This window comes from Strix uralensis, chromosome 5, assembly GCF_047716275.1.
Source record: "Strix uralensis isolate ZFMK-TIS-50842 chromosome 5, bStrUra1, whole genome shotgun sequence".
Lineage (NCBI taxonomy): Eukaryota > Metazoa > Chordata > Aves > Strigiformes > Strigidae > Strix > Strix uralensis.
The window spans coordinates 7,829,283-7,847,044 of record NC_133976.1 but is presented as its reverse complement, the minus strand read 5'-3'; the positions used below and the strand labels follow the sequence as shown (position 1 = coordinate 7,847,044).

The 17,762-nt window shown below is 47.1% G+C and overlaps 1 protein-coding gene across 5 annotated transcripts in view; it reads left to right on the top strand.

Annotated features, from left to right (window-relative positions):
- Positions 1–17,762, top strand: part of FRMD4A (FERM domain containing 4A) — a 287,785-nt gene that overhangs the window by 255,658 nt on the left and 14,365 nt on the right. For all 5 annotated transcript variants that reach the window (XM_074869807.1, XM_074869806.1, XM_074869805.1 and 2 more), the window contains exons 14-17: positions 862–1,003; positions 9,587–9,720; positions 13,077–13,199; positions 16,367–16,595. In XM_074869807.1, the coding sequence (XP_074725908.1) occupies positions 862–1,003; positions 9,587–9,720; positions 13,077–13,199; positions 16,367–16,595 (628 nt within the window). The remainder of the gene's footprint in view (positions 1–861; positions 1,004–9,586; positions 9,721–13,076; positions 13,200–16,366; positions 16,596–17,762) is intronic.

Genomic DNA, 17,762 nt, shown 5'->3' with positions numbered 1-17,762 from the left:
CCCCTTGCCCTGAACGTTTTCTGCCTTTGTTGGCTCTGTGGGCATAATCACATCTGAGCTCACTGCTCAATGAAGAGAAAGTTCTGGAGTTACCTCACCTGAACTTTCTGGGCATCTTGTCTCAAATCCTTCCATAACTGATGGAAAAAGGATGACATCTTAGGAAGTCAGCTCATTCTCTCCTAGGATAGGTTTATGCAGTATGCATATTTACTTTCCCCTGGCCTAGATTGTTGACATTTGGTAGTCTACAATGGGTGACTCCTCATCCTAGTGTGGCCAGTTACTGAGCTGGGCCTGGCTGTTTCTTACTGGAGTGATGTTAATGCTCTGAAGAGTCCCCTCACAGTAAGGGCATTGCGTATGGCTTGTTAGTCTGGACCATAACCTGAACATGTTTTCCTGCCAGTATTTTCTTCCAGCTTCTCATGACATCCCGCTTAAGCCATGTCCCCACTGTGTCTCGGTCCAGAGCTCACTGCAGATTTGAAAAGGCCCCTCCTGGCTTCCTTTAGATGCTAGAGATGGTCCTTAGCCTCTGGGCTTTTATTATGTTGGCATTTCTGAAGGTTTCTTATTGTATGTGGTAACACAGTGACTCCATACATAGTTTGTTTAAGAGGGAAAAATGTCCATGGCAAAGCAGAGAAAATAACAAACAACAGGAAGCAATGCCAGAATTGCACCCACTTAAGAATGTAAAAAGTACAGCAGTGAATACTGTGCCAGATTACTTCTATTCTTGTAAAATAATCCAAGTTTGCTGTGGAGGCCTGTTTCCTGCCACAGCAAAAGGACTTTTTCCTTCTGTGAGCTTTGAAGAAGTGCTAGATCATTACTAACTCTCGTGTCCATATCCAGTCCAAGATTCATGCTGCAAGAAGCCTGAGTGAGATTGCAATTGACCTGACTGAAACTGGAACGCTCAAGACCTCAAAGCTGGCCAACATGGGGAGTAAAGGCAAAATTATCAGCGGCAGCAGCGGGAGTCTTCTGTCATCAGGTAGGTCCTTTCTCATGTAACTGGAGAGAATATGGTGGGAAGGGCCATGGCTGTGGTATAATGGGGAGCAGCCAGAAGCTGCACTGCAGCAATGAAAGTCACTTCCCTTTAGCCTTTCTGTCTGTCCAGGTGTCAGTCTGTCTCGCAGCATGTTGCCCCACAAACAGCACAGGCAGCAGCTTCCCCCTCTCTCATCACTGCTGCTTGTTTCCTCTTTGGCCCCAGGATGTCATCTCCAACCTTGCACTTTCCAGCTGAGACCTGGTCTCTCTTCACAGTTTCTGCCATAATCACCCCTTGGCACCCAGCTCATCCCTAGGCAGATGTGTTTGTGAAGCAGCCCCCAGCCAGCACTGAGGAAGCAGTCAGCCAGTGCAGCTCACTGGGAAAACTGAGGCTGGGAATTGGTGATGTCCCTCAGTAGTGTTGAGTCGGGGGGGGGGGGCTTCTTCACAGAGTGCACATCTGCCTTGCCTCTCTGTTGCTGGAATTTGCCTGGTGTCCTCAAAAGAGCTATTCCCTAGAACTCTCCATCGTACTAGTGTGGGGACTTAGGGATTTCTTTTTGTGGCTTAGAGCACCTTCCTGTTATGAGGAAGACATAATCTATGAAAGAAACCCAAGAGAAGTTGATACAGAGGAGAGCTAGAGCATCAGAAGAGGAGGACCAGGGAAGATGAGTCAGGGACTTCTCTGTATTTCTTTGATGCTCTTCTGTCAGTCTGAACAGGGCAAGCTGTGTGTAAAACAGTGCTAAATGTCACTCCAGGAGCAAAGCAAGGATTGATGGTTTGCAAAGAGCTTGAAGCTGCTCAGATGAGAAGCTCTTCAGGAGGGCAAAGTTGCTGGTATTGCTATAATTAACAGTTCCAGTCAATGAAATGCCCTCTGTTAAGCATCACATCAAGTTATCAAAACCGATTGTGTTGAGATGTGTAGCACCAGAGAATAACCTTCCCATGCTTGACAAGGGAAGATTCCATCTAAGAGCACAGATGCTTTGAAACTGAACCCACACTGGTGTAGTAGATCAGCTTTGCATCACTGCATCCTTCATGCTTTTAAAAGACACGCTTTCCTGCATGGAGAGAATCCAGCAAGGGGTTAAAATGTGCAGTGCTTACAGAGCTCCAGAGCAGCCTGCTGTGCAATTCCTTGCCTTATCTGCAAACAGAGATGCCTTTCTGCTCCATAGGTCCTCCTGATGCAGTATACAATCCACTGTCTGTGCCCTCCCGTTGCTTAGGGAGTTGCAGTAGCTTGAGCAGCTCCCGGACTGGTGTCAGGTTGTTGGAGCTCTTTGTTTGTTTGGCATTTTTTCCAGCTCTCCTGCTGGAAAGTAAATAATGTTAAGTACCCCAAGGAAGTTCTTAAGGTCTTTCCAAGATCTCAGCCTCCTGGGCACCATTCCCAAGTTTGTGAGAGCTACTTGGTAGTAATCCTGTTTTCATGTTAATACATTGACTTTTGCCTTCCTGGAAAAAAAACATGGGGGTCTGCTTCTGCTCTCACACTGGGAGAGCAGTAGCCGGTAAAAGTCAACAGAAAATCAGGCCCATAAAAGCATCTGTAGGGCCAGCACCCATCAGGGTTATGTGGATAGAAATCCCAAACTGGGAGCTGCCTGTTCTTTTATTTCTGTATTGTTTTGCTCCCTGCTCAAACCCCTTCTGACTGAGCATGGGGTTTGCAGATTCAGCAGAACTGTGCTAGTGACTAGACCCGTGCAAAGTTCATAGACCAGGTGAGTCATTTCTTCAGGCCTGGGTAGGTGGATCAGTCTACCTGCATGCCAACCTAGGACTGCATGAACTTCTCTTTTGGTTGAGGTGCTGCTGGTGGGCCAGGTGAACATGGCTCCCTCCAGGTTCCTGTGTTCAGAACTGCCTTTAGGTCCTACCAGCTATGAGGACAGTGCTCTCCCCAAACTGTTAAGGAGAACTGTTGGTTTTGCTGCTGCTGTGTGCCTTCAAGCCGCTACAAGCACGCTTGTGAAGGGAGGAAAGTGTAGAGAGAGGACATCTGGCAGAGGAGGACAGATACCAGGGAATTGGAGACTTTGGATTGCTTCCACACAGTCACCCAGACCCCTCTGCTCCAAGACCCCCTTCCCTCGAGCCCGGCTGGCAAAGGTGACCCAGCCCTGTCCCACTGGACGGGAAGGGGCATTTGTTGCCTGTCCCGCTGGGCACAGTCACCGGCTTCGTCCCAGCCTTTGTGTTTCCTCCCATTGTGCCGAAGATTATCGTCGCACAGTCACAACAATGATGGGTTATCGCAGCACAGCCTGCGCGCTAGAGAGAATAAGTGCAAATGATTAAGTGGCCACAGTGGATTTCCAGGCTATAAATACCCTGAGTGACTTGAAAGCACAAGGTCAGAACTGAATCTCTGTTTGCCTCCACCTCCCTACCGTTCTCTGTCCTTTTTTCTTGGAAATTACTTGTAGCCATTTCCTCTCTCCATCTTGCTTCTCCTCACCAAAGGGGCTGTCAGCACGAGGAGCACACCGAAGCTGGCATGTCTCTCCTGGATTTGCAGCAGAACTGCAAGGAAATATTTGTTGTTGCTTCCAGCTGTCACACTGTCTGGCCAAGATCCTGCTGTGCAGTGTGAGGCAGTCACTGCCCCACATCACTTACAGTCTCAAGACACAGCAGCAGGGAAATGGAGTCTTATACAGGGACAGTGACTTCCCTGTGGTCACAGCAACTCAGGGCCAAAGCCTAAGCCCCTCTGTGTTTCCCAGGGCCTCAATCTCAGTCTGTGTCCAGTGCAGAGCTGTAAGGTTGATACCTGATGCTCCCAAGTGCATTTCTGACAAGCTCACTCTTTAATTTTTGACCTCAAATGGGCTCTGAAGGGGGCCCCCAAAACAATGGGCTGTTGGGATTTAGCTCAAGGATCTCTGGGCCATCCCTGGACACCTGGGGCAAGAATTTCCCATGAATAAAAGCTCTGCTTTCACACTGGCATGAACCTTAGTCAAAGCCAGCAGAGGTAACTATTGGAGCGAAATCAGGGTAGGTCTAAGGTGGATTCTTTCTTCAGAGCAGTCTGTGCCCTAAGAGTTCTGCAGGTTTCCTAGCTATTGAGGAGCCCCATTATTGCTGGGTTATTGATGGACTGAACCCCAGACTGCCGCCTTCATCTCAGTGGGCAGAGGAGAGACCACAGAGGAGCACCTCTGCTTTAGCTCTGCAGACATGTTCAAGGAGCCTCTGGCCCTCTGAGCCCCATTCCTTCATCAGCAGTGGAGGTTTCCTGTGCAGGGGCCTGTTTACATTGGAAAATGCCATGACAGAGCCCAGCCAGCCAGTTCCAGGCCCCCGCCGCTCCATCCGGCGGGGCCATCTCCCAGCTGGATCGCCCCGGCGGGTGTTGGAGCACATAAGCAGCACCCACGCAGCCTCCAGCACGGGGGCTCATGAAGACGAGTTGCTCACAGGATATCTGAACACATCCTGTGCAGAGCAGCTCCAGCTGGGCTCCCGCGCGCCACGGAGGATATCCTATTTGTCTGGCAGAGACAAGAGATAGCGGCCGTCTGAGGTTGCTGGCTGTTGTGCACTGACATCCTGGCGCGGTGAGTCAGCCCAGGCTCTGGCACAGAGCACGTGTGGGGGGACCTCCCCTCCCTGCTCGGGGGACAACCTTCAACGGGGACCTCGACCAAACGCCAGCAAGCTGGAGCCAGCAGCCGGATGTAGCGTGAAGAGTTTGCCATGTTTAGATGTGTTTTTCCTGGAGTAGGAGACTCACAAAATGAGAAAGAGAAGAGATGCCTGGATGCTCTTGCCTCGCCACTGCACAGCCAACTTGTTGCATCTCCTCTCCCCTCACAGCTGCTGTCACCAAACCTTGGCTCTCTCTGCTATTCAGCATCCCATCTATCCTCCCTGCTTGTTTTCATCCTTCTCATTTATCCCTTTTCCAAGCTGACTCCACTCTGCTACAATAGGTGGAGGAAATGGGGACAAACACTGAGCCACTGGTAGGGCTTTCCTTTCCAAAATGGTGGCTCGCATTGCTGATCTCATCCCTTTGACAAACTGTAAAGCAAAGCTTGTCTTGAAGCTGACACCCGGTAGTCAGGAGCCCCTGCAGACCTGCAGATCACCTTGGTCAGATCCTTTGGGGGTGTGACTCACTTGCTTCACTTCCCCATCAACATCAGCAAGACAGTCTTACCTCACCAGTATTGGAGGGATCAGAAGCCAGGCCGTTAGCACTAGTAAAGAAGCTCAGCCATGAATTCTGTTGGAGGAGCGAGTTGGGCATGGAGGACCACGTTCTCCCCGCATTTCACAGCTAACATTCTCCTGAATGTCAGTGGATGGAGAAGTCGCCCAGAGAGGCCAAGTGCGAAGAAGACGAGTAGAGTATCCACCCATTAATGGGGTATTAAGTGGGTGTTCAGGTCACCAAGACCTGCGTCCCATCCTGTATGCTAAGGATGAAAGGGCATGTACAATTGCCTTGGCTTTGAAATTAAACCAGCAGCATCAGCTACAAAAACAGGCCTCAATTCAGTAGGTTCCTGGTGCCCACCGAAGAGATGGCTCCATGCTTGGTGTGTTTTCACAAACCTCTCTCTTTCAGGGTCATCAAACAGTTCTGCAGAACTGTGTGTTAAAATGCATAATTTGATAAATCTTTACACAGCAAATGGAAAGGAGTCTGAATCATAATTTTCACAGAAAGGTTCAATATTGAAAGGTTACATATTTCAGCAACATTTTGCCTGTTTACTCCATTAGGAATTAACCCTAATTGTGAAAGATAAATTACCTGAGAAAGCCTCCCAGTCAACCATTTCTGTTGCAGCAGGAGTCTCTAGTGATAGGACTGATCTTTCAGGAGTGATTTTTCTCTGTTGATGATCCCCTTTGGAAGTCACTGGGCAGCCATGACTCAGTGAGCATCATATTTAATAAGGCTGATTTAAGGTAGTATCTGCTTGATTGGTTCGGTTTGTGCTGGTCTTCGATTATTTCTCTGGTTGTTTTTATGGTCTTTTGATTTGTTCTGACTTTTCTGGGTCAATTGCCACTGGGTTTAGAAGTGGGTCTGTGGTCACAGCCTTGCTCAAGGCTAAGTTAATACATACTTATAAATAAAGAGCCTCTAGTAGAAGCTGTAGGCACCTCAGCAATACAAAGCACTGTTCTCTGCTCCTTTACAAGCATCTCACACGGGTGTGATTCTCTTGACTGATCAAGTTTCCATTTGCTTTCCACCTGTGAGAACAAGCAGAGAATTCAACCCATAAAAAACTAATAATACACCCCAAAATAGTTCAGTTTTTAAATAAATAAAAAAACCCCAGCTAGAACAAAACAGTTTCTGAAGGAAACTTCACGATGGTCTGAAGAAATAAGTAAGTCCTGCAGTATGCCCAGGGGATCATCCAAGTTAGGTATGGTCAGACCAGAAAAATTCAGCGTCCCAAGCCTTGAACTGAGTGCCCTGTCTCCTGGCCTTTGAACCCTCGCTACACTAGAAGAGTTTGTGATAAAAAGACCCACTTGGAAGAGGTTAATTTGAACTGGTTCATTAGTGCCAAGGAGTGGTTGACTTTGGTTTCAGCAGTAATCCCATTGCTTAACTCAGAATGTGTTAAGGTGCTTCCAGATCTCCCCCAATTCCTTTGCTTTCTGGGAGAGGTGAAAAAGATGGCAAAATGTTCACTCAGTGGACACTGCCACCGACCGCATCAGGGTTGAGACCAGCGTGGTTCTCACACAGGGTGAGCACAGCTGGAGCAGATGCCATGAACTGTCTGTGCTTGATTTGGGTCTGTACCAGCAAAGCCAGAAGCCGTTTGTTTCCCTCTTGTCGGCACACCCCAAATCAGCACAGGCGTCTGGCCAGGGTTTAGGCTATTCATATGCTTTTAAATGTTTCAGCATCTATGTAGCTGCTGTGGCATCCCGCAGTGCAAAAACTAATAGCTTTTAAAAATAAATCCAAGTCTGGTGTGGAGGTAGGGAACAGAGAGAGGAAGGAGAAGGGAAGAGCAGTTGAAAGAAAAACGTAGGTCATTAAAGTTGTCATAAAAGAAAAAAAAAAAGCGTTGAAACATCTGCTGGAACCATGAGCAACTTTTTACCAGAACTCAGCAGTTTGTTGGTAATTCAGTGAAGAATTTGACTAGTAACTGCTCACCAGGGTTACTATTAAGAATTGCTAAATGCTAGAGAGGGCTTTCCCTGCCAGTGTAAATACAAGGCTCCTCTAGAAGATGCCGTCAAGTTCTTGCAGCACAGATGTGTTTGCAGAACTGAGTTTTTGTTGCTCTATGAGGGCAAACCCAAATGAAATGAGGATGATTACAGCAACTAAACAAACATCTTACCATGAAGTTGTCCTCCTTTGTCTGATGATACTCAACCTGACTGACTTTTAGAGAGACCTTTTTCTACCTTCCCGACTCCAGGACAGCCCAATAAAAGGTGTAACAAAGCAGGGTGGTGTTTTACAGAGTAAGTGCCAGCTGTCTTCCTGTATGAAAACTGCAGAAAATATTGGTGGAAAAGATCTGTGAGATTCTCTGCTCCCCCTGGGCCAATGCAGAACTGTTCCATGGCATTGTTTGCCTCGATCCTCTTTCAGTTTAGCTTTAACGGTCTGCTGGAATAGTAGCAATGAAAGATGAAGCTGAAAGCACAAATTTCACTCTGTTTTGCTGCCAAAACAAAGACTTGTTTCCAGGTTTCTTCCAGAGCTCTGTGAAATGGCAGCATTTTCAAGCTCCTTGGTCTGAGTGTTTTCACTGTATGCTTGGAGGCCAAGCTGCAAATGTATCTAGAAGACCCCTCTCACCCCTGTCCTGCAGGTGCACGTAAAATTCCATGTAGAATCCTGGTTGTATCTGACTCCTGCAGATAATAAAGGTCTGCTTTCTCTGTGCCATTGCTCTAGAGGGGCAGGGGAGCCCCCCAGAGTCACCCTGGGACAGTGGGTGCTGAGACTACTGAGGAACCACTGAGGGCTAGGAGGAGCCCCTTTGAAAACTTTGTTGAGTCAAAGGTTTTTCTGCAGGCATGAACCTACAGTACCCCACAAGAAGTCCCTACAAAGTGCTGGGCACAATCCAGCTGTCTAAACATAGGTGTCTGGTGCCATTTTAGGTGGGTTACAGTATCCCACTGCCAGTCCAAAAGAGTGTGGGTCTCACATATCTGCCACCCCAGAAGACATCTCAGATACCTTAGATCACCTAGACACTTCTGCTGAGGCAAGAGCAACCCCTTAGCCACAGCAGCCCTGTCTGTTCAGCCCAGCTCAAGACCCACTGTAGAGTTTATTAAAAAGCAATCAGATGCAGACTTGGGCTGAGCTGTAGCGCTGTGTGTGAAGCAGAGCTTTAGACTGTGTGGCGCTGTAGCTCTCTGTGTTATCTGCAGACAGACGTGGGACACTATTGCTGAATCCACCACAGATACCAGAACTCAGGTTTCCATAAACCAAAGGTGGATGCTTTGAACTACAGCTGTAGCTGAACAACAGCCAGTAATATGAGTGAAAAGCATGTAGAGATGGAGTTGACCCCTTCCTGAGCTTGGTTTTCATCTCACAACATGGCCATAAGCTTCATGTCCTTACTTTGTGATGAAAGGATGCATTTGGCTATGCAAACAAGGTGACCGAAGAAAAGTAATGACTTCACTATAAACTTGTCCCTGAGCCCAGAGATGTATTAAAGAGGGCAGATGCTAAGCACATCCTGAGAAATCAGCTGCTCAACTTGGGGACCCAAAAATAGGTGCAACCAATGTTGCTCCTTCTTTGAGATGCTAGATTTGGACAGCGATTGGTGCACCATCCCAAACCAAAATAAAATCAGGAACTCCATCAATAAGTTCCCCTAAAGAACTGAAGTTACAAATGCTGTCATGACATCTGAGCAACAGAGTCTGACAATGCATGGACTTACTTCAGTGGAAGTTGCTGAGTAAATGCCACTTGAAAAGTCAAGCCATTTGGACATCCAGTTTAAATGTCTTGACTTATGTCTTCACAAGAAATGGCTACTATCCCAGAAGGATCTATGGGTTATTGTTGTTTTGGTGTGTTTTACAGGAATCTTACTAGGTAATTTTGTTCCATGACATTTTTTCATAGAACAGGCACTGTAAGTGTATTGAATTAATTGTTTGCCACTAGTATAATTACAGTTCTTAAGAAGTAGTCTGTATTGTCAAATGGTTCCTCCTAGGCTTAATTTCCAAAAAATGCATCTCCTGGGCTTTGTAAACTGTACTGTTATTTGCCATTGGGTACTTTCATAGGAATCATACTTTTTTTTTTTCCCTAGGATCTTTACATGAAAAATTTTGTTGCTTTTATTTTTCTGGATAATGATCACAAATGTCTTTGTGTGTCCCACTGTCCAATCTCTCTCTGTTAGCTTAAATATTAAGAATTTACCATAAACAAACATGACTGGGTAACACCTGCTTCATGTCATGGTCTGATTTCTTTTTGGAAGGACTGCATCCAGGCTTTGGTAAAATTACAAGTGCTCCACATGTGTATTCTGCTGTCAGGTGGCCTAGTGAAATCATTGTTTATTGATAGGTTCCCAAGAGTCAGATAGTTCTCAGTCTGCCAAGAAAGACATGCTGGCTGCACTGAAATCCAGGCAAGAAGCATTGGAAGAGACACTGCGCCAACGCTTGGAAGAGCTAAAGAAACTGTGTCTCCGAGAAGCGGTAGGCAATGGACGTTTTATAACCTGTAACACTTTGTTGCTTGCATTGTTGTAGCATGCTCGTTGTGTGGAGGTGGTGTGGAGTCAGGAGAAGAGATTCCTTCCACAGTCACCTCTTACAAAGCCCATTGTACAAAGGCCTCAGGAAGGTCCAGCTGTTTCAGCTCCAGGTCGCAATGTCACAGGCCATTTCTCACGCAGAGAAGGGGACCCCATGTCAGCTGGGTACCCACTTGGCTTGGGGCTAGGAGGGTGCTCAGCATCCACATCTGCTGTTTGAAATTGTGTTAAAGATGATTCAGCCAGGCTTCTTACTGACTTTGGTGGGAATATGCAGCTACGTAAATGGCACAGGAAGGCCACTGTATACTGGTAATCACTTCTCAAATGCTTTTAACTTCATTAGCAAAAAAGACCCCCAGGCTGATACTTCCTTCTTAGAGCAAGCCTGACCTTACATGCTTTTCTTCTCCCAGCACATTCTTACAGCAGACAAGGTCTCATCTGCTCCATGTAGACTCCCTTCATCCAATGATCTCTGGCACTGCTGGAGAGGACTGGCACTGTGGTGGCAGACCTTGTGAAGAAGAACCATTGTGGTCATCCCAGGACATGCAGAACAGCTCAGGAACTCATCTCATAACCTTCCCACTCACTTGGCAGTTCATTCTTGGAATACACAGGAGGCCAGTTTAGAGATGAATTTAATGTTTGGGGAAATCACAACCCTGCTGCAGATGTGCATGGAGATTAGCAGCAGCATACACTTGGATCATTCAGCGATTCTCCTATGTTTACCTGAAAATCTGACCGTAATCAAATCATGATGTGTAACACAACAGGAAGGCTGGCTGCAGACAGTGCCACCAAGATCTTCCAGTTGTTGCTTAATATTTGATGTGTATCTTGCCTTTGACAAAAATGGGGGAAATAGGTCACTGATTCAGCACTCACTGCACTTTGTTTCAATCAGTCTATTAGTTTTAACATCAATAAGAAATAAGTTGTGGAAAATACCTCTCAACAAAGAAATTCAGCAGCAATCTCTGCTGCCCCACTTCCCGTCCTTTACTCCACACAAGCAATCCTTTCCCACCTGGGAATTCCTGGTTGCCTTCAGCAAACAATTTGTGCTGATGAAGGTCGTGAGACCAGATTCAGTCTTGTAAGTCCGTCGAGTACAGAGCTCAGATCATCTGCAGGAAGCAGGCACATGCTTCCGGGGCTGATGGACAAGGTCTGGAGGGCTCTGCTTGCCCTGGAGGAATTTACCACCCTAAGCTAACACTGCCTCACTGCCGATGCCTAACGCCTTGCAGCAGCCCCGAATGCAGGGGAGGATGTGCCTGTGCCACAGTTGCAGGAGCTCACAGCCCAGTGCCTTCACTTTAACCCCAGCCCTGTCTGCACTGCAGCCTGAGGCACTTCCCCAGCAAGTGGGATGCAGTCGATAGCTCCTGCTGGAGCATGGAGCTGGTGGTAAGGAGCAATATCTCCTTAATATGCTGCAGCAAGGCTGGCCAGAGCCCATCTGTCAACACCTTAAGAGCTGTTAGAAAGTGTTTGTGCTTTCTGTAGGTGATCCGAGGAGGCAGTTGATGGACACTTGGAATCTGACCCCATCTCGCCACCCTACAGCTCATCCATCAGCAGCCTGTAGTTGGAAGTATTTCCTCTCAGGCTGCCCTTCGTCCTTTCTGCTTTGGCATGGGAATGGCCAAAACAGAGGGAGCAGGTGGCAAACCAGGAGATAAAAAAGGGTTAAAAGTGGGGGCATAATCAAATAAGCAAGGCCAGAGCCGTTCATAACAGTGGCATTAGGTTACTTCAGGCCATCACTACTCCAGTTACTTACTAATTTAGATTACATTTCAGGACCGTGCCTGTGAATACTTTTCAACTTATGGAGGCAGCATGGTAGCCCACATTAATTTTGTTCTGCTCCATTCTTGGGCATTTTACAGAAGATATTAACTCTTTCCCCACTGCCCTGCTTCATATTAAGAAAAAAGAAAAACATCCTTGTTTCCCTCGGGAAAGGGTACAGGAATCTGTCTTCCTGCAGTGCTTAGAGCCACATATCACTAGAAGGAACACATTGGAAGAAAAGCTGAAATAACCCCACAGGGCTGGAGGGGCAACGCAGGACAGGACTCTGAGACGCTGCAACAGTGCCTCTCGCAGAAGGGGGTTGTGCATGTCAACACGGAGCTGTGCTGCCAACACAGGGAATTGCTTAAAGGAACGGTTTGAAAAGGCCAGGTCCTTGTTTCCTAGTGATCTGAAAAGAGTAGAAAGAAAAACCCCATTAGGGAGCGGGGAAGAGGCCAGGGCAGGCAGGGGCCTGGGCTGCACTCTCGCATTAAGGTCAGCTGCTGTTCTTTGGGATTCAGATGATTTAGGTTACTCTGCCAGCTGGATCCTCTCAAGGCTGATGCTAAGGAACACAAAAGCCTTTTGTCCTTCATGGCGAGGCTTTTGAGTACAAGGAGTCGGGCTGTGCTCCTAGCGAGGCTCCTGCCTTTTTCTGTAGGCATTTGAATGCCTTCAGTTCAGATATGTGTGGCTGTATTGTGTAGTCCAGGGGAAAAAACTCACAGCGTTAACATCAGTAGTGGCGCTCACTGCTTTCTGTGTTCCAGATACTCCTCCAGTTGTGTGGGGTTTGCTTCAGATTTTGAGCAAATCTTTGCAAATAACCCCATCAGTCTGACAAAGCATCATCTAATGTTGCTCCAAAGCTGCCCCTGACATCACTGGGGTTTGGAAGGGGCTCTGATACATGAAGTGTTATCAGACAGGTAATGAGGTACTAGGCACTGCTTTTAGTGACCATTTTCACTGCATTCCTCTCAGACACATCATGAATCAGGTGGGAATGTTTTTTCTGTGCGGGTTGTAACCTGCACTGCTGTTGCCAGTGGGGCTTTCTGACTCAGCAGACCTGCATCCTGCATGAGGGTTCTCGGATCTGCTCACTCCCCTCTTGGAAATACCTCAGCAGAGAGAAGCTCTTCTTTCCTGCTCACCCTGCAGCAGAGATGAAAGCATGTGTGCTGCAGTCTGTTCGGCCTCAGGCCCCAACGCCCTAGGGATGGGCACCACCTACAGACCTACCCTGGCCAGGCCACAAAAATCTGTATTCATGCAGAGGTTAAAGAAAATTTCCCCACCCTCAGTGTCAGGTTCTGGGACGAGTTTGCAGGGTTGGGTGCTCTCCTGTATGTTTATCAGCTACTTGAACTGGATATGTTGTTAATGAATGCCTGTCATTTTATGGTCACAGTTCAAGAGTGGTGTTGTGCTTTCCTCTGCTGCAGGATTTCTCAGATCACTAACAATATTTTCTGCTTACAGGAGCTCACAGGAAAGCTGCCCCGAGAATACCCCCTAGATCCTGGGGAGGAGCCACCTATTGTAAGGAGAAGAATAGGAACTGCCTTTAAACTGGATGAGCAGAAAATCCTGCCTAAGGGAGAGGTGAGGCTGTGCCCTTCCCTTCCAGCCCCGTGTCCCTGCCTCAGGTCTCTAAGATGTCCACCGTGCATCACATAGGAACCATCAGTCCTGCAGTCATTTTTGCTTTAAATGATTGCAGTTGGTCACAGTGCCTTTTTTTTTTTTTTTAATATCCATCAGAACAGGGAAGCGGTGAGAGGGTTGGTGGCCTTAGTTCAGACTTGAAGTAAGGGTGAAACCCTCAAGGTTCAGCCCTGGCTTTGCTAGAGGTAACAGAAATAGGCCTGGGCGACCAACTGGACCATGAAAGTCCAAGAGCTCTGGTGACCAAGTGCAGTGACTTGTGTGAGTAGGGAGCACATCAGGAGCCCCTTGAGCCATCGGAGCCCTGCTGCTGCCCTGTATTGTTATTGCAAACAGCCACTTGCTTTCTGCTTCAGTAGCAATTCGAATTCAGATCTCCCCTAACTGGGGAGAAAAACATCACAATTATCCATCTTAGCCCTGCAATAGCAAGATGAAAGCATTTTGCTCCCCAGTCCTTAAACAAAAGAGCCTTCATCCCTACCTATGGGGAGCTGGAATTATGTTTTTCTAAGTTTGCCAGGGAGTGTTTGTTCTCTTCCCTTGCTCCCACAATGTGCTGGGTCAGTGCCCTGAACCGTGGCTGTGAAAACAGCCCTGCAGCAGCTGTAAGGCGGGACTGGATTCACAGAAAAGCTATTGTCTGTAGAGACGCATTTGTCTCAAGACACTTGTGTATATTCCAGTCTTGAGTTTCCTTTTTATTTTTGTAAGAGGAGAGACTGAAGCTGGTGTGACTGTGTGGTTTAAGGCTCAGTTCAGCCAGGGAATTAACTGTTTGTCGTTTCGTTGGCATTTTCCTTCTGCTGAAAAAATAAACAGCTGGAGCTCTTTAGTTTGGTTCTCAATGGAGCCTGGGAGAGGAATTCCACTAAAGTCAAATATTCATGAACTAGCACATTTAATTAAGCTTTTCAAAGGGAAGCATGGCTTAGCTGAATTACTCCTAAAACCCCTGCAGTCTGTTGGCTGCTCAGTTATAACCTGATCTCCAGCTTCCCCAGATCTTACTGCTACAAGGCAACTTTTGGGGCCAGCGGGTAAGGAATCTCCTTACTCCAGTGGCAAGGTTAGGTGAGGAGAGCATGAAAGGTAAAGCAGCTTCTCCCCATTGCAGGCACTCTGCCTTTTGGCATCAGCAATCCAAACATGCTGACTCAGCTTTTCTCTACCTCCCTTTTCATCTGTCAAACTTTAAGACTGTGTTGAAAATCATAAATTTCTGTTCTCGAAGAATGATATTGAGCTGTGTTTATTTGGCTTCCAGTTTGAGAACATTTCAAGAGTCCAGTGATGATTTTCATGCACTTTTCAGCAAGTACAAACACTAGAAACTCAATTTAAAACAAGAGGTGAAATACTCAGTCACGTAAATTCAGGACTGATATTACCAACTGTGACAAGGACCTGAAGCAAGGCACTTCCATCTGAAGGCAGATGATAGCCCTCATTTTCTGAGGCTTTATTTATAGGGGCCTCACTGGAAGAAAATAGACAATTGCGGCCATGAGGAAAATTAATATGTTTTTTCTAAGATATGCTGAATGATTTAGAACTGAATCTGTGAAGGTCTGAAATGACAGCTCACATCAAACTCACTGTACCTTTAGTAAGAGCTTTGTCAGAGCAAGACTTGCAGGGAAGGTCCTATTGTATTTCTTGGTAATTGCCTCTACCTGGTCCATAAGTCCTGACTCTGGGAAGGATTTTACCAGAAGACAGCAAATCGGGTTCCAGGCCTTAAAACTCCATGGTGTTAAATTCACTTTTAATAAGTTTGGCAGTGATAGAGCTTATAAACATTTCAAAGCAAAAAAGGATCTGTTAAAAAGGTGGGGGGTGGGTTCAGTCTTCAGTAAAGTGAGGGAAATGATAATTACAGTTTTCAGGCAATGCTGACACACCACTGACAGTGAAGGGATTTTTGCTGAGCTAGAAGCCCAGAATAAAAACTTCAGAGAACAACTTCAGCCTGATTATTTCCCACAACATCAGCTCTTGCAGCATACGCTGCTGCTAAACAAGGAGAAAGGATTTGAATTTGTGTAATGGGGATCTCTGTGAATATATGGCTGTCAGTGCTTGTGATCTGAACTCCCACCATTCACTAGAAGTAAAAAAGCTTGTAATTTTTTCCCTAATTTGCAATGTACTATGTTCCCCTTTCTAGCAGACTAACACCAAAAACTCCATGGAGCTGGGGAAGGTAGCCAGATCCGTTGCAGATTAGCAGGTACCTTTGAAACTCGCAGCTTGGGGGCCCAGTGCAGACCAGGAAGCTCTATATCAGCTTCTGTGTTGGCATAAATTGGCCTAAATACCTTGACTATGGAGGATGACTAAAAATCAGTAGGTAGATTCCAAGGTACACCTGGTTGAATTTAAAAACTCAGCAGAGCCCCTGCAAGGGCTAATGTTGAAGGCACTAGTCCTTTTTTGGCATACAGAAAGCTTGCTGTTACACACTGCTTGCTCTGAAATCACCCTCCTGGCTTGTAACTCGAGGACACAATTTTCTGGTGCAGTCAGTTGCACCACCAACTGAAAATTCCTGAAAATTACTTCAGCCCATACTCTCCCCTGGATTTTGGCAGTCATACACCAGGGAGAAATTAGCCCATCTTTGGCTTTTCTACCCCAAAGAGTTTGGCGGGTGCCAAGCAAACCTGTCAAGAAGGTTAAAGCTGTAGCTTTGCATCAGTTCGTAGCACTGATATCAAATGGGGCTCAAATATGGAGATAGGAAGCAGGGAGGAAGAGTGAGTGGGAGGCAGGAGTTACCCATAGATGGATGTAAAAGGATGAATGTACCAGCAGTAGAGCACTGTTGAACTAGGCCATATTGAACTGCACGAAAAGCCAAACGGCACAGCAGGGTGTGTCCTCCTTGTATGGGTCGTCCCTTCCAACAGCTGTGCTCATATGAGCAGATGAAGGTGAGATGAGGATGCTCAGGGAGGCCCTGAGATGAGAGGAGCAGCACTATTGTGGATGCTTTGCTGATGGAGAGCCTGGTTGGAGGCCACTGGCCAAGTTCAGGGGGAGCTTCCCCATAGCTGGGCCAGGAGTCTGGTAGTAGCCAGAATCCACTTGCCTTTCCCCAGGAGGCAGAGCTGGAGCGTCTGGAGAGGGAGTTTGCCATTCAGTCCCAGATCACGGAGGCTGCCCGGCGCCTGGCGAGTGACCCGAACGTCAGCAAAAAGCTGAAGAAACAGAGGAAGACATCCTACCTGAACGCACTGAAGAAACTGCAGGAGATCGAAAACGCCATCAATGAGTACCGCATCAAATCCGGAAAGAAGCCAACCCAGAGAGCCTCCCTGATCATAGATGGTAAGTGGGACTTAGCACCCACGGCATCACAGAAGGGTCTGTGGAGGGCAGGGAGCAAAATTACTGCCCTGAGGCACAGATTTCCCCTCCCTCCTCTTCCCTCTCCCGTCTGGAGGACTCCACGCGTGCTGGCAGTCAGACTGTGCTCTCCCGTACCAGTGTGCTGTCAGATGGGTGTCTGGGCTGCGTGCTGTGCATTAGGGATGTGCCGGTTCACAGCACAAGAAGCAGTGTCATGCTGTAGATTATAAAGCGTGTCAGGAAAGCAGCCTGTGACTCCTTTGTTCACCTATAAAATTGCTCTGTTAACATATCCTCCGGAGTGGTGCTGTACAAATGTAATTAATGTTAGCAGATTGGGGTGAGCTCTCTAGCTGAAAGGCATCTGCAAAATCAAAGTGGTAGCAGTGTCATTGCTGTGTTCAAATGCTTCTTTTCTTTTTCTTATTCTTTACAATGTAATTCTCAGAGCACTTTATGGTTTACTGGGTTGTTGATTGGTTTTTCATGAAATCCATTAACTTTCTGCTGTGGTTCTTTCTCCCTTGCTGATTTTGCCCTTTCCCTTTGACTTGCAGAGCTTTTCTCTGTGCCTTTGTAGCAGGAACTGAGATTAGAGCTGCTGCATTTGTGACCTGGGTACAAAGTTGCACTGCAGTCAGGGATAACAGACAGCCGTGAGGACACGGGATGGGGGAGGCAGCTCAGACGTGCACGCCAAGGACGTGAGAGCTTCTCCTGCTGCTCCAGAGGATGCTCAGAAAGTGTTTCCCTGAATTACACAAAACTGGTACCTCGTATGGGCCTTTAGTTAGCAACAGGATGATCACTTTAAGAAGTGAAGATCCCCTTTAAGTGGAGATCAAACCCAGAGTCCTTAAGGTCAGAGATGTAAATCTTGCTAATGGCACCATGCCATTTTGCATCCTCTGGGGATCTCATCTCTCTGTTGTGACTCAGTCTTAATCCCCATTAATTGAAAAGAATTAGAAGCTCCTTGAAGGACAGCCTGCTAGTGAGAGACCTGGCCTGCAGCTCTGCCCTCTGAGACAGAGAGTGGGCTGAGTCAGTTGTTCATAGGAATCTTGCCTCTTGGCTGTGTGAGGAGGAAGATGTGGGTGAGTGCTTAAGGCTAAGACTCAGTGGGCAAAGATCATGGTGCAGTTC